The following is a 16,980-nucleotide window of genomic DNA, read 5'->3' on the forward strand; positions in this document are numbered from 1 at the left end:
AATTACAAACACAACAAAAACTAAGTTCAATAGTACAAACCAAAATGATAAAGTTCAACACAATCCACCAAATACTATAGTTCAAATTCACAACATATTCACAAGCTTTAACATATTCCCGGATCTAAAGTTCTAAACTAACATATTCCCGGATCTAAATGAAAATTGAAAATAATTCATAAGAAATTCGGAATAAAACAATAATGGTTTTAAATATATGATTTTAACCATAATCATCACAAACTAACAATAAATTCAAAGATTAATTCGGATTAATATAAAAAAAATTAGAAAACATGAACACAGAGTCTAACATATTCTCGAATGTAAAATAAAATTCAAAACAAATCAATAAGAAATTCGGAATAAATCAATAACCAAGTTCAACATAACCATAATCATCACAAACTAACTAAAAAATAACAAAAGAATTCGGATTAATAAAAACAAATAGAAAACATGAACACAAACTTAAAATCAACACTAAATTCATGTTCACAACTACCAATTTATACTTAATCTTCAAGAATTATCAAGAAATTTAAAAAAAAAAAAACTCAAAATCATCAAAATACAAATTCACGTCGGTGAGCTCATCAATACCAGTGCTTTCCGGTGGTATATGGAGAAGTTTGTCCTTCGGAGCGTCGGTAAGTTGTCGGGAAGCTCGAAAAGTGGCGAAATTCCGGAAGATTTGCACTGGGTCGCGTCGGTTTTCTCAGAATCACCGGAAACCTCCGGTTTTTGGTCATTCCGGTGCCGGACTCTTCAAAAAAATGGGAACCGGACCGGTTTCCGTCCGGTTTCCCCGGAATTTAAATCACAAAATAGTTTCTTCAAATTATATGTGATAGTAATTCTTTAAAATTAATCACAAAAATCATGCGCTTAGAGTTTATATTCCAAAACTAATATTTATTAAGCTGTAAATAGTTATGTTTTATGTTTACAATTTTTATTTATTTATTTACTGTTTTGATTATATTTAAACTTATTTACTGCATACAGTTTTATATATAAGAAAAATAATCTCAAATAATTTTTTTTTTTACAGTTTGAAAAACACTATTTTTGAAAGATATAAAACAGTGTTACTTAAAACGGGCCTCCAAATAAATGGGCTTGGGCTTATCAGGCCTGTGGGGATTGGCGTGTTAGTCGTCTTCTCTGACCATCCAACAACCCTCTTTTCTCTTCCCTCCATTTTCATGCCTCTTTCTCTGTTCTCTGTGTATGCGTATATCGGTATATGTATCTCTACACACAGATAGAGCTGTAAGGACTATCCTAGAGATATACACCTAGAAAGAGACAAAGATGCCTCAGATTCTGAAGCTCATAACAATGGAAGAGGCTTCCGAGCACAATACCAAGGACGACTGTTGGGTCGTTATCGACGGAAAGGTTTTTTTTTTTCCCCATGGCTTCACTACTTTTATATTTGATTTGCCTACATAACATTAATTACCGAATATCCACTTTCATTTTTTGTTGTTGGTGATTGCGTGATTGGTTGCTTTAAATAGCTATAAATGAATGTTGTGGCAGGAAAGAAGAAAGTGTTGGTGTGTGTGTGATTGTTGAAAATCCAAATTGAGGTTTGATTGATTTGAGGGAGAGAATCTTATTTTGTGGTTCATTAAAGTGAGAGAGATTTTTTATGTTTGAGGAATATTTGAGACGATAGTCTATACATATTGTAGGCTTTTTTCACGCAAATCTGGCCTATTTTTCCCTTAAGAAATCGGAGACTATGATTGTATTTTGTGTTTAGCCTCTTTTAGTATGTGCTGGAATCAAAATGAGTAGGCTTGATCTCATTCCTTTTTCTAGGGCTGTGCAAAAAAAAAAAAAAAAAAAAAATGTTAATCGAACTGGATCATCGTTTTTCGAAACTGTCGATATTGGTCTAAAAAAAATCTTATCCTAATTTATTATAGGGTTTCAAATATTGAAATCGTGGTTTAGACCGTACGCCCGACTTCAAAGTTTATTAATTTTTTGAGTTGGTTTGAGATTATCATATCAAGTTTAAGCTGAACATATTAGTTAGAAAAACGCTGATGTTAAGGCCTAGTGTAATTGAATTTAAAATTAAATATATCAAACCGGGTCATCAGACCGGCTAAAACAGTTTGATCTTGATTGGTTTGGTTCATTCTTATTTGGCCTAGTCTGGTCTCAATTTTTTCAAACCGTTTTAAATGGTTCGATCCAGTTATGTGCAAGCTGTTTTCGTATCGGACCGGAAGGAATCTAATAAATCATATGATGTTTTCAAATATCGTTGATTTTATTCAGTTAGTTCACCGAGAAAACTTATAAATATGATTTTAAAAAGGGTTTCAAAGAGTGTCTGATCATTGGCAATGGTTTCTCTAAAACTAATTAGACAGTAATGCAGTTCTCAAGGTTGATTGAATAGCAACAAGATTCGATGTCATGTTGTTTCATGTATCTGATTCATAGGTTTCTGTGATACGATCAAAATCTCTCTGTATGTACTGATTCTCAAAAGATAAAATGAAACCATTGTTATGTTGTTGATCTCTCAGGTGTATGATTTATCGACATATTTGGACGATCACCCTGGTGGAGACGATGTAGTGCTCGTGGCAACAGGTATACCTTTTAATTTTCAATGTTTGAAATGCTCACGAAATTCCATCAGAATTCTTTTTCCTGCGTGGATACTCTGGAAGTCAAAAAGCCAAATTTCCATTTACTTTTTCAAGTTTTTGTCGGCTGTCGAAATTTTCATAGGCCATCACATTCCTGCGACTTGGGCACCTTTAGTTTTTTTTTTTTTTTTTTTTTTTTTTTTATATAATTATATTATTTATTTATTAAATTATGAGGCCCGGTGACACAAGTTTAAAATATTATTTTTTACTTATAGTTTTCAGAATGGTTGTCAATGATCTAGAAAGAAACATGGACGAACTATATTATAGTCTTTTAATAAATAAAGCTTCAAATGAATTCATCAGTTACTTCATATAATTTTGTAATCGACTTCGTTAATAATTTTGTTAGTGTATCTTTTATATTGTATTTCCCGGAAAATGAAACTGCCAATAATCATTATCCGAAATTTTAATTGCCGCTTATATATAAAAAAAATAATAAAAAAAAAAACCTGAGCTGACCAGTGTTATTTATTTATGTATTTATTTGTTGTCCTGAAAATTAGGGAGAGACGCGACTGAAGATTTTGAAGATGCGGGTCATAGCAAGTCGGCGAAGGAGTTAATGGAGACCTTTTGCATCGGCGAGCTCGATCTCTCTGCCCCCGAACTTGTAGAGCCGCCGTGTTCTCAGAAGTATGCCGAGCTGGCAAAACGGTATTGGATCGTTCCTGCAGCAATGGCTGGTATTTCTGTGGCTGTTGGGTTCTTGTACTTGAGGAAGAAGTATTAGGTTAGGCCATTGGAATATATATATATCACATGTTCAGAATATTTGGACAAAATTTTAGGCGATATGAGCAATTTTTTGAGTGGGAAATTATTGAGAGGAAGAACTATTTGAATCACTTATAGACAAGAGGAGTGGAATTCAACAAATAAAGATAGAAATTATACTGACCAATCGTTTTCGTGTGTGTGTGTGTGTGTGTGTGTGAGTTGGTTTATTACTATTTGGGAACATTGAAAAAACGCAAATAAGAAATGTTCTGTTCTCTTACGTTTTGACCGATATTTAGTTATGTTTTATAGAAAAAAGGGCAGACTTTGGTCCATTATGATGAATTCTAGTACTATCATAGACAGACTTGAAATCCGGAATAACCGAATTCAGCGGATAAATTAATAGCAAGGCTTAAAATACCACTAATAGCTCGCGATATATCGGCGGTATCAGGCTAAAATCAAAGTCTCGGTTTTAACTCATCTATATCTCGTTTCGTTTTATGTTTTTACCGTTTAATCATAGCGATAATACTGTGAGATGCAAAATACGTTATAAAATTAAAAATAAAACTCGAGCCAAAACCGTGCTGGACTCAACTTACCGAACCATGAGAGAGTGTTATTTTTTTCAAAAATGGGTCAAGAAACGGATAGCTACAAACCAGAGAAATCTTCATTATCACAGGTTGGTGATATATCGCCCAAAAAGAAGCCAGACAGAGGACACAAAGGATAGGAAGAGAAAATATCACAATCTCGTACGATAAAAATTTAGAAGTTTGAGGGACAAAGAATTGAGAAAAAAATTAAGTTTTAAAAGAAAATTTATGTTTGTTCTACTACATTCAGGTGTCCACGGTCTCGTACGATCTACAAAACGGATTTGGCTGTTGTAAACGGTTTAAAAATGAGACCATACAAGATCATTTAACAGAATAAATTAAATTGAACAAACGTTTTAAGACCGTCTGCACTAACTTGCTTCGGTTAGAACCATTTTTAAACTTTTCTCATACAAATATTACAAGACAACATGCAAGAAAGTAAATAATCTTGAATATTAACATAGAAATTATATCAATTAACATTTTCAGCTCAATTAACATAATAAACTACATATTAGTACCCTCGCCTTTTCTTTTCTACAAAATAGGACACCCATTTTTCAACTGTGCAAAATACAACCGTATCATTTTAAATTCATGAAAATTTATACCTTAACAATTTATTCTTTTCCAATATTACCCGGTCGAAATTTTTCAAAACAAAACATATAATATACACTTTACTCGATAGATTTTGTATTTAAATAAAATACTATCTATTTGTTTTTCACCTCCTCTTGACTGAATAGTGTCAATTTTGTCACTATTAGTTACATGTTTGTAACTAAACACTCTTAAATCTATCTAATTTGAAAAAAAAAGTAATAATATTGAATCAGCCACTTATTTACTCTTACTAGTGTCTAAACCACTTAGTTTATTAGGTTAAGAGTTTTAAGCCCAAACTTTTATCCTAGTTTAAGTAATATTCAATTTATAGAAGCCATTCTAGATAAGTCTATAGAGTTCTTTGGAAGATAAGGATAAAATTGAAATTGTGGAGAATACTCTAGAGAATGATTTATAACGATTAGATTAAGATTGTGGTTGCAAAATCCTACCCAATCATTTAAGAATGTCACTAGTATATATATGGGTGATGTATTTGAGTTTGTATCAAGCCAAAATTTATAAACACCATATAATACAAAGTAGTATTTTCTTTCCTAAAATTCATACTCTCTCCCATATTTATAAAGACTTTGTTGGAATAGATCTAGGATTAAGAATAATTTATCGCTTCTAGTAAGCGTCGGGATATAAAAATTCTTTAAAACATGTAAAACGATTTTACTACCTAGACTACGTGCATGAACATATAATCTAAAAAAAACTATAATGAGTTTTCACTCGGTACCAACCTTGCTTGAAGCTTGAGCGTTGATAAGCTTTTGGATTTGTTGAATCGCTCGTCTCCCCACTTAGCTTGTCTCCTTCGTGTCTTCTTGAATCCGAGTAACCACAATAGTTTCTACCACTAGAGTCTTCGAGTTTGTAAAGGATTTAGTGTGTGGGCACTATTAAACACTATGACTCAAGAACTAGTCTTAGAGCCAAAGAGCTAATACGAAACGCTAGGTCTAATGAGAACCTAGGTGTCAAAACAAAAGAGCAAGAAGAAGAGAGGGAGAGAGAGAGAGAGAGAGGGGACGGCCAATCTAGAGAGAGAAGGTCTCACCAAAACTTGTTTTAACATTGTGAATGAATTGCCTTGAATCAATAGAAAAGATGCAATTTCCTCTTTTCTATTATGGCTGAATATCACATATTCACGAGCACAATATTTGTTTCCCATTCCTATCATAATAATACCAAGGTTGGAAATTTATTTCCCTTTTTCTTCTCTTGGACGTCCAACATCATATAGCATGTGCTATAAATTTGTTTCCTCTTTTCCTATTTGGTAATTATCTTCATACATCAATGCACAAAATAATTTCCATCTTTCTCTTCATGGATGCCAAGAAAATATCATCTAGAACATGCTTCTAGATGTTTCTTTATTTGTTCAAGACAATATAAGAAAATCCCATGTAGAATTTTCACATAAAATTCCATAAAATGAAATTCAATCCTCAAGGCCCAAATCCTATTCATGGCCGTGTGGATTAATTCACATTGTCATCATATGACAATGTTCAAATCTTATTTTGACATTTATACCATCTTAAGAACACGCTTAACGGCAATCCAGTGCTCGGTCTAGGGTTGGACTGAAAATGGTTTACTACGCCAACTGCAAAGCAGATATCTGGTCTAGTACAAAGCATAGCATACATGAGACTTCCTACGGCTGAGGCGTAAGGAGTCTTTCTCATGTCCTCAATCTCTTGTGTAGTCTTGGGAGATCTTGGCAGACTGGTCCTTAGAGAGTGAAACTCCATGCCTAAAGGGTGTTTGGCCCTTCTTGGAGTCTTGCATCGAGAAGCGATCCATCACCTTATCAATATAAGATGCTTGAGAGAGCGATAGAGTCCAGTTCTTCCGATCTCAAAAGATGTGTATCCCTGGAATGTACGCTGCTTCTCCTAGATCCTTCATATCGAATTGCTTTGCTAGCCAGATTTTAACCTCTGATAACTCACCCACATCATTGCCTATGAGTAATATATCATTGACATACAATACTAGAAACACAACTTTGCCCTCCTGCATTAACTTGTAAACACAAGGCTTATCTATCGACTGCTCAAAACCGAAGCTCTTCACAGTTTCATCGAATCTAATATTCCATGACCTAGATGCTTGCTTTAATCCATAAATGGACTTAAGCAACTCACAAACCTTGGTCTCTTGACCTTCTTCCGCGAAACCGTCTGGCTGAACCATATAAATGCGTTCGTCAAGATTTCCATTCAGAAAAGGCAGTCTTAACATCCATTTGCCAGATCTCATAGTCGAGAGCTCCAGCAATGGATAGAAGTATGCAGATGGATTTAAGCATCGCGACTGGTGAGAAGGTATCCTCATAGTCAATACCTTCTTTTTGGGTATAACCTTTAGCCACTAGTCGTGCTTTGAACGTCTCAACGTTCCCATCCGGACCCCTTTTCTTCTTGTATATCCACTTACACCCTACGGGTTTAATCCCTTCGGGAAGGTCTACAAGTTTCCGGAACCAGTCATTGCTTGGTTGTAGGAAACAGGGTCATCCATGTCAGAGACGGCTACGAGAGTATCTCCGTAAGACATGTACTATCAGGCTTTTAAGAAGCCCTCCCACTACGTTGAAGTACTACCTGACGAGATTCTGATGAGTTAGGTTGTGTTTCAGTTGGGGTAAGAACAGTTCTTACAAATGAGGTAGAAGCAACCTCACTTAACTTTTCTTCAAGCACAATTTTGCTTCTAGGTTTTACATCTTTCATAAAGTCCTCCTCAAGGAAACGAGCGTTCGTACTAACAAACGTTTTTTTGTCCTCGAGACTATAGAACGTGAAACCTTTGGTTTCCTTCGGATAACTAACAAACAGACATAATTCTGACCTACTAGCCAACTTGCTAGTCTTTTGCCTTAGCACATGTGCATGGCAACCCCAAATTTTGAGGTGGCATAGATTTACTTTGCCCAGTCCATCGTTCATAAGGAGTACCAGGAACCATTTTAGACAGGACTTGGTTCAGAATGTAAGCTGCTGTTTCGAGGGCATATCCCCAAAAGGAAAGAAGGAGTGATGAGTAACTCATCATTGATCTAACCATCTCCATTAGAGTTCGGTTCCTTCTCTCTGACACTCCGTTTTGCTAAGGTGTGACAGGTGCTGTAAGCTGAGAAGCGATACCTTCTTTAAGAAAGTCATCGAACTCTCCAGATATATACTCACCACCTCGATCGGATCTGTTTGTTAGTTTGCTCTTCCACTAAAGCCCAGAAGACCTTAAATACGTCAAAGGTCTCGGATTTGTGTTTGAGCAGATAGACAAAACCGTATCTTGAGTAATCATCGGTGAAGGTAACGAAGTATTCGTATCCTCCCCGTGCTTGTGTACTGAGCGGACCACATACATCAGAATGTATGAGTTTCAACAACTCAGTGGCTCTTCGACCCTTAGCAAAGAAAGGTCGTTTAATCATTTTTCCTTCTATACAAAATTCACAAGTAGGCAATGAACCTATTGCAGAGGCTTGGAGTAGACCGTCCCTCACAAGTCTTAAGTGCCAGAGATATGCTAATTTTATTAGATCGGAGGAATCAGAAAGTTTGATCCTCTTTGGCTCCCTAACTAGATCGTTATCTATTTCAGTGTCTCAAAGCGAAGGTTGTGTGGGATAAATGTAAAAGAGAGCATTCTTCATACATGCATCAGTGACGAAAGAATTACTGGAAAGAGAAATTCGAATTCCATTCTTAATAAACTTTAAACAATAATCTTGCTCACAAAGACGAGCAACAGATATCAAGTTTTTCCCGAAGGAAGGAACAAAATAAACATTATTCAAATTTAAAGTTCAATCTTCAAAAGATAGTGTCACTGATCCCACGGCCTTTTCTGACACCGAGCTCCCATCACCCCATCTGAAGGAGAAGTCACCTTCCTCTAAGGTTTTGCTTTTCCTTTTTCCTTTGCTTTGATGTAGGTAGGACAGTTCCTGCGCCAGTGTTCGGGTTCATTTCAGTGGTGGCATTTGTCGTTAGACTTGGCCACCTTGATTGCCCGGGGCTTCTTCTTCTTTTGAACCTTTGCCTTGGTTCTTCTTCTCGGCCATGTGAGGTCTCTTCTTAGATCTAGATGTGGAGGCTTTGTGCTCAGTAGTATGTGCCTCTCCATGGTTCATCTTTCTCTTAGTGAGACCTTTAGCAGTGTGAAGCTCCTTCATTAGATCGGTAATAGTGTACTCTAGCTTGTTCATGGAGTAGTTCAGATTGAAGGTATCGAAAGATTCAGGGAGAGTTTTCAAAATCATATCTATTTTAGTCTCTCCATCAATCTCCGATCCTAAAATTTCCATTTCATTAAGATAACTAATGATCAGCATCATATGGTCTCTGACAGGAGTCCCAGCCTTCATGTGACTGTTCATAAACTATCGGACTGCTTGCTGTCTGGCCTGAAGCCCTTGCCCTCCAAACATCTCATGGAGATTATAGAGCATGTCAGCGGTTGTATCAATGTCACGATGTTGCTGCTGGAACACATTGTTCATAGAGCTAAGACATAACACCTCGCAATCTCATCGGAGCGGAGCCAGGCCGCCAAGGCGTCCTTGTCCTCTTGAGTTGAATTATCATTCGTCTGAGGAGGACATGGGATGGTGAGTACCCACGTGTGCTTGTCAACGATAAGGACGATGTCGAGGTTACTTTTCCAATCAACGTAGTTGTCGCCTTCGAGTTTGTTTGAGGAAAGGATGGTTAAGAGAGTGTTGAGAGACATCTTGCTGAAATTAAATTTAAACAAGTTTATGATTAGTCTTTTGATTTAGGATTTAAGTTTGTTTAAATTTTTAGGATGAACAAGACAGAAGAAATCCAAAGGTGTTATGAACGAAATGATACTTTACTCATTCGAGGGAAGGCCAAAAAGAGTCTCCTTTCATAAGTAAATGACTCATCATTATTGCATAGCCAAGATGTAAATACATCAATGCTTGACTAGCCACCTTGTAAAAAGTTTGATCACGCATATCCTTTCGCAGGGCCTCGATGGAGGATTACTAGGGATTGAGTCTATGTAACAAATCACTTATTCCATGAGATCTACTTTGAAAAACAATCCACCGAAGGGAGGCCTTGTCTCATCGTTTCACTCTCGGACGTAGCTCTTCTAGCAATGATCAGAGCAAAGCACCATTAAGTACTTTCATTTAAGAGAGGGCCACGAGGTGACTCTTAATCGGGTGACAATTGCACTTTTAATTAGTTGGGGATCGTGGGTTGCAAACAACAAGTATAACCCTCCCACTTAGTTTATAGAGTTGGCACATCGTCTCTTATATGTTCGGAAACACGTTTCATAGGTATAGAGAGATATAGTGGAATTCTAGAAATTGATTCTTTGATTGACATGTTTCAAGGGAGAGCAGTGTTAATGCACAAAGACACAAGGTAGACACTCATACATTTTCTATTTTCTACAAGGGAAAGTGTGTGAGAAAAGTTTTAACCTTTAACTCACTTGAACACTTGAAGTTTGAGATTACACATCTTCTTGCATCTTCTTGCCAACTAGTCTTCGAGGAGACCTCCCACTTAAATTTTCAAGAGCAGTAAATTTTGAACATAAGTGATATAGATATAGTTTTGAAAATATTTTGAAAAACATATTTGATTTGGATGACAAAACATTTTCAAGTTTGAAAGTGAAAACAACTTTTCAAAATTCAAACTAGTTTTTTTTTTTTTTTTTTATAAAATCTCAATTTCAAGTAAATATTCAAAATATCAAAACTTTTCAATCTTACACATTATGTTTATTGTACAAAAAAAACATTTTTTCTCAAGGAAATTTTTCCATTCGAGTTCTAGAACTCTCGGAATGGGATCCGGGATCCGAAATCCAAAAATTCAGAAATTCTGGAATCCCGGACAGCAAGCACCTCGGAGTAAAAATGCCGATGTCCAATAGAGCTAATTTCGAATGATTTGGAAAGTAGACTCACATGCCTTTAATTTGGTTCAAGAACCATTCAAATCTGAGTTTTGAGCAGAGAGATGCACTCATTTTACCGAGAGGTATTCTTAAGCTCAAGAAATTTTGGACAGAAATTCGGCCGATGACAAAATTGCAAAAGAATTACGAAATGATTCATTGAGTTGTTAAGTCTTATTGATGTGTTTTATTAACAAGGCAGTAGTATAGCACAAAAGAAAATAACAACAAATATAAAACAAGAGAGTAAATAAACAAAGTAAGCAAGACAATATAACTACTTCATAAAATTATCCGAACTTCTCAAACTTCTCAAAAAACGATTTTGATTATGCAAAAATTAAAAACTTTTAGAACTGATTCTAATGTGTTTTAATAGCATCCCAAGAGTGTAGAAAATCAACATGCATTTTAATTTAAAGGCCCGAGCAATAAATTAAAAAAAAAAATCTAAAAAACAATTCTAGCAAATTCATTACCCGAGTAAAATTAAGAAAACAATTTTCATACTCATAGTTTAAATTACATGCACATGATTAAACTTTGACCATAACTCTGATACCATTTGTTGAAATAGATTTATCGCTTCTAGTAAGCGGCGGAATATAAAAAAATTCTTTAAAACATGTAAAACGATTTTACTACCTAGATAAAGTGCATGAACATATAATCTAATAAACACTATAATGAGTTTTCACTCGGTACCAATCTTGCTTGAAGCTTGAGCGTTGAGAAGCTTTTGGATTGGTTGAGTCGATCGTCTCCCCACTTAGCTTTTCTCATTCGTGTCTTCTTGAATCCGAGTAACCACGATAGTTTCTACCACTAGAGTCTTCGAGTTTGGAAAGGATTTAGTGTGTGGGCACTATTAAACACAATGACTCAAGAACTAGTCTTAGAGCCAAAGAGCTAATACAAAACGCTAGGTCTAATGAGGACCTAGGTGCCAAAACAAAAGAGCAAGAAGAAGAGAGGGAGAGAGAGAAGGGACGGCCAATCTAGAGAGAGAAGGTCTCACCAAAACTTGTTTTAATATTGTGAATGAGGTGTGATATTTATAGGAGAAGGAATTGCCTTGAATCAATAGAAAAGATGCAATTTCATCTTTTCTATTATGGCTGAATATCACATATTCATGAGCACAATATTTGTTTCTCATTTCTATCATAATAATACCAAGGTTGGAAATTTATTTCCCTTTTTCTTCTCTTGGACGTCCAACATCATATAGCATGTGCTATAAATTTGTTTCCTCTTTTCCTATTTGGCAAGTATCTTCATACATCAATGCACAAAATAATTTTCCTCTTTCTCTTGATGGAGGCCACAAAAATATCATCTAGAGCATGCTTCTAGATATTTCTTTATTTGTTCAAGACAATACAAGAAAAGCTCATGTAGAATTTTCACATAAAATTCTATGAAATGAATTCAATCCTCAAGGCCCAAATTCTAAGTGGATTAATTCACATTGTCATCATATGAAAATGTCCAAAATCTTATTTTGACATTCATACCATCTTACGTCATAATTGACAAAATTACCCTTTAGACAATCTTCGTAAAATTCGTCTAGTTCAACACTTGAACTTGTTTGAACTTAGCTACTAGTTTAACAAATCCTACTCTAATGACTTGTGGTAGTGACCTCATGGATCCAAATGAACAAAGCTTGAGCTAGCATACTTGGACACAAAAGTTCACAAACCTTTTTCAAGTTCTAGCTTAATGTCAACTGACTCCACTAAAGAGTTGACACTGAAAATCTCTCGGTTCAAATAAATATATTTTCTACTCAAAATTCCACTTAATTGTGATGAGTGGATCCATTGAATATTATCTATGTTTACCCTTCATGAATATCATCAACTATATGAGATTTATAAAATTACCATTTTACCTTTCTAGTTGTTATTTCCTCAACTCATTTGTCACTTGTGAATAAGTTAGAAATAATGTATTGACCATGAGCTAACAAGTCACATTGATTCATCCAAAAGAGTCATGACTCAATTTGGACACTGGCCAGTTCATTTATTCACATTCCAAGGAGCAAAGCATGATGTGATATATTTCAGCAATCTTGTACATGAATTCCATATCTATGAGATCTTCACAAAGTTGTTCATGACATCTTCATAATTTAGTACTTCATCAATAGGTCTTGTCTACATCACATAGTGAATATAGAACACTGAATTTCTCAAATGAGAGTATGTAAGCTATGGAATAACATGTCTCATTTCAGGATTGAGGTAGGCATGATGCAATTCATACATAGTGACTTTGAGACAGAAGATGTTAAATGGTTTGTTCTTATACTGTCTCTAGAAGTGCACTGGTCAATTCAGTACCTTCAGAAAATACCTAGGAAGAACTATAGAGTCTCCAACTCTCTATCTCTCATAACCAGACATCATAGGTTCTCCTAACAATCATACTGAGATCAATAGCCCTTTGATCCTTAGATTGTGAATATACTGTTTTAAGCAAACCATGAAGAGTTTGTTTATGCAAATCTGTATTTGACTCGTCATTTGTTGTTAGGTTTGTTTAAGGACTAAAGAGTAAGGTTTATCATAAAGCTTCAAACGAACAAGGAAAAATAAATTAAAGTTTCAACTTTTTATTAATTATTTAGCAGTTACAAGTAAGAGTCTTCGTGAGACTTTATTACATCAAATGCATATAACAATTACTACTCTTCTTGTGGGCATCAAAGCCAACAAACTCCCACTTGACTCAAAGAAGATGTGAGTAGTCCTTCATGCCCAATCCCTCTCGATGCTGGTCGAAGACCTTGCTGGCTAAAGCCTTGGTGAATGGATCTGCCAGGTTGTCCACCGTTGAGATCTTCTTCACCTCCACGTCTCCACGTTGCACAATCTCTCGAATCAAATGGTATTTCCTTTCAATATGCTTAGAGCGCTTATGGCTTCGAGGTTCCTTTGTGATGCAGGGCAAACTGGGCTACAGTTTCAAGAATGTTGAGATCACCGATATGGACAAAAGAGTAGTGTTTTCTGAGTGGAATCGACCTAGTAAACAAGACCCACAAAGTGGGATCTCGGGATTTAAGCCGAATTCTGACGTTTAGGCTTTCAAAATGGACGGTTTAGTTTCTGCCCGATTTTGTAACTCTTCAGTTTTTTATTTTTAATTTTCGAGGTATTAGTGTGTGTTGAATTATATTTATTCCTAATTACATTCATCGGTTTTTGGTATGTAAAAGGTCTCAAGATGCACTATAAATCTTGGTGACTTGTTTTGTAAAAGACAGATTTTTGATGAAATGAAATATTGAAACTTGAGTGTTTCTCCCAAATCCGAGCGTCGTGAGCGAGCTCCGAGTTGATGCCCGAAAACCGGTATTCGTGCGCGAATCAACGGTGATTGGATGCCCCGAGTCTAGCATTCACGAGCGAATCAATAGGCGAAGGAAGGTTCTTCGATCGGTTATTTGTGCGCGAATCAACGATCAAGTTCGACTATCCGGTTACGTTACTTTTTATTTTTGGTTTTTTTAAGTCAATCTCCTATCTTTGAATTCTCCGCTGCATCAGTTGGTATCAGAGCCGAAGACGATCGTGAATCATGCAGATTTTTGCTGGATTCATTGACGACGACTCACACGTGTTCAAGATTGATGTCGAAGAAAAAGAATATTTCTTTGATCCAATCGGTGAACCTATCTACGATGAAAGCGACGATGAAGAAGAAATAATTGGTGAGCAATTGAGCAGTCCAAATTTTTATGAAGAACAAGAAGATGACGAAGAAAAACAAGAAGTCGTGAAGATAGCTATCGCTCCAACGATTAATAGTCAAGCCGATCGAGCCCATGATGACTTCGTTGATGTGCCCTTTTTGTTTGAAGTGGTGTTACGATCATCAGAATTCAAGAATACCATCATCCTCCTTCCACACCACCTAAAGATGCATCGAATTCGATGACGAATTCTGTCAAACACGGGGAGAATGATGCAGGGCAAACTGGGCTACAGTTTCAAGAATGTTGAGATCACCGATACGGACAAAAGAGTAGTGTTTTCTGAGTGGAATCGACCTAGTAAACAAGACCCACAAAGTGGGATCTCGGGATTTAAGCCGAATTCTGACGTTTAGGCTTTCAAAATGGACGGTTTAGTTTCTGCCCGATTTTGTAACTCTTCAGTTTTTTATTTTTTATTTTCGAGGTATTAATGTGTGTTGAATTGTATTTATTCCTAATTACATTCATCGGTTTTTGGTATGTAAAAGGTCTCAAGATGCACTATAAATCTTGGTGACTTGTTTTGTAAAAGACAGATTTTTGATGAAATGAAATATTGAAACTTGAGTGTTTCTCCCAAATCCGAGCGTCGTGAGCGAGCTCCGAGTTGATGCCCGAAAACCGGTATTCGTGCGCGAATCAACGGTGATTGGATGCCCCGAGTCTAGCATTCACGAGCGAATCAATAGGCGAAGGAAGGTTCTTCGATCGGTTATTTGTGCGCGAATCAACGATCAAGTTCGACTATCCGGTTACGTTACTTTTTATTTTTGGTTTTTTTAAGTCAATCTCCTATCTTTGAATTCTCCGCTGCATCACTTTGAGTTAGCGTCAGCCCCACTGTTATCAGAATAAAGTTTCATGGCTCGTCGACTTTTGGAACGACTTCCAAATACTTAAGGAATTTTCTAATCCATACAACTTCTTTGGATGCTTCACAAGCAGCCACATATTTTGCTTCCATTGTGGAGTCAGCAATGCAATATTGCTTGATACTCCTCCAAACAACAGATCCACCATTCAGGATGAACACAGATCCTGAAGTGGATTTCCTGAAATCCTTATCCGCCTGAAAATCGGAGTCGGTATATCTCGTCATAGTCAGGTCAGTACCTGAATATGTAAGCATCAAGTTCCTAGCTCCCACTCACAAAATTATTATAATTTTAGCCATTTTATTAATTTTGGAAAATTTTTAACTATTTTATGAATTTTGATTTTATGTAGATAAATTTTATTTTGTTGATCTAATTAGTTGCAAAATATCAAAGCAGGTCTCGTTATATGTATTCTTCTATAAAATTGGACTTTTATCACACATTTGGACAAAAAAATACTCTACCAAACAATTTTCTCACTTTTCTATCCCTCCAAATCTCTCAGTTCCCACTCTTCCAGCGACATTCAATAATTTTCGATGATTTTCGACGAACACATGCAAAATTAATCTTAGTCCCGAAAAATTCAATTTAGTTCAATTTCTTTTACTACATCATTGAATTTCAAATATTGAATTTAATTGCAAAAAATGGGAATTCTTTCCCAATAACTCGACTACAAAAAAAAAAAGTCCATGACATTTTACTAGTAATTAACTCTACAAAATTAAATATGTCTCATGTAATTTGGTCCATTTCTAATTTACAAGCATTGTAATAGAAGAATCGAAGTAGAAGGAAGCAGCGGGAATCGAGAGAGGGAATGGCGGGACAGCAGCAGCAGAAGAACACGGTGTACGTGGGGGGGCTAGCGGAGGAGGTGAACGAGGCGATACTCCACGCGGCGTTCGTGGCGTTCGGGGAGATCAAGGACGTGAAGACTCCGCTGGACCAGGCCACACAGAAGCACCGCTCCTTCGGCTTCGTCACCTTCCTCGACCGCGACGACGCCGCCGCCGCCATCGACAACATGGACGGCGCCGAGCTCTACGGCCGCGTCCTCACCGTCAACTACGCCCTCCCCGAGAAAATCAAGGGCGCCGAGCACGGCTGGGCCGCCCAGCCCAGTACGCACCGCTCTCTCTCTCTCTCTCTCTCTCTCTCCTAGGGTTTCCATTGATTTTTGATTTCTTTTTGCTTTCTAGTCTGGGCCGACGCGGACACGTGGTTCGAGCGGCAGCAGCAGGAGGAGGAGATGCAGAAATTGCAGGCGGAGAATCGTGCCGCCATGGCCGCCGCGGAGGAGCTTCATCGGAGCAAGCTCGCCGAGGAGAAACATGGCGAGAAGGAAGAAGCGTAGAATCTTTTGGTCCTGAGTGTCAGGCAATTTAAATTTTGCTTTGATATTAATATTTTTTTTTTGCTTCCCTAAATTGTGACATCAACCAAATCTCCCAGGACTCTGAAAAGGCTTACTAGAATTAGCAGGAAACATGAATTCTCCATAGCCGGTCATTTGAATTTTTTAGGGGGTTGATGTGAGAAAGCTGTATGAGCGAGCTGATATGATTGTTTTGAATATTCTCAGCGACGGAAAATTTTGTTTGTTTTTTTGTTTGCATAATTTTCACTTGCCTGAAATGAAACAAACCAAATTCTCTGTAGAATTAGCAGCGAAATGACTTCTCTAAAGCCAATCACTGCAAATCTGTCACCAGCCC

The 16,980-nt window shown here is 36.7% G+C and overlaps 2 protein-coding genes across 2 annotated transcripts; both read left to right on the forward strand.

Moving 5' to 3' along the window:
• The first annotated feature begins 1,166 nt into the window (after positions 1 to 1,166).
• LOC149402806 (cytochrome b5-like) lies at positions 1,167 to 3,587 on the forward strand. The gene is made up of 3 exons (XM_089608207.1): positions 1,167 to 1,404; positions 2,556 to 2,622; positions 3,194 to 3,587. Exons 1-3 carry the CDS (start codon positions 1,318 to 1,320, stop codon positions 3,418 to 3,420), a joined length of 381 nt encoding a protein of 126 aa, XP_089464333.1. The 5' UTR covers positions 1,167 to 1,317; the 3' UTR covers positions 3,421 to 3,587.
• Positions 3,588 to 15,983: 12,396 nt separating this feature from the next.
• LOC149402807 (uncharacterized) lies at positions 15,984 to 16,883 on the forward strand. The gene is made up of 2 exons (XM_089609483.1): positions 15,984 to 16,386; positions 16,465 to 16,883. Exons 1-2 carry the CDS (start codon positions 16,083 to 16,085, stop codon positions 16,617 to 16,619), a joined length of 459 nt encoding a protein of 152 aa, XP_089465609.1. The 5' UTR covers positions 15,984 to 16,082; the 3' UTR covers positions 16,620 to 16,883.
• Positions 16,884 to 16,980: the final 97 nt, after the last annotated feature.

This window comes from Urtica dioica, chromosome 3 (genome assembly GCF_054948205.1).
Source record: "Urtica dioica subsp. dioica isolate 48M chromosome 3, U.dioica_male_clone48M_v1_H2, whole genome shotgun sequence".
NCBI lineage: Eukaryota > Viridiplantae > Streptophyta > Magnoliopsida > Rosales > Urticaceae > Urtica > Urtica dioica.

What these genes read in the sequence shown, in the direction of transcription:
- LOC149402806 (XM_089608207.1), top strand. Translation starts at nt 1,318, where the DNA reads ATGCCTCAGATTCTGAAGCTCATAACAATGGAAGAGGCTTCCGAGCAC. An exon ending in GGGTCGTTATCGACGGAAAG is followed by an intron (nt 1,405 to 2,555) that starts GTTTTTTTTTTT and finishes TTGATCTCTCAG; the next exon opens with GTGTATGATTTATCGACATA. An exon ending in TGTAGTGCTCGTGGCAACAG is followed by an intron (nt 2,623 to 3,193) that starts GTATACCTTTTA and finishes CCTGAAAATTAG; the next exon opens with GGAGAGACGCGACTGAAGAT.
- LOC149402807 (XM_089609483.1), top strand. Translation starts at nt 16,083, where the DNA reads ATGGCGGGACAGCAGCAGCAGAAGAACACGGTGTACGTGGGGGGGCTA. An exon ending in CGGCTGGGCCGCCCAGCCCA is followed by an intron (nt 16,387 to 16,464) that starts GTACGCACCGCT and finishes TTTGCTTTCTAG; the next exon opens with TCTGGGCCGACGCGGACACG.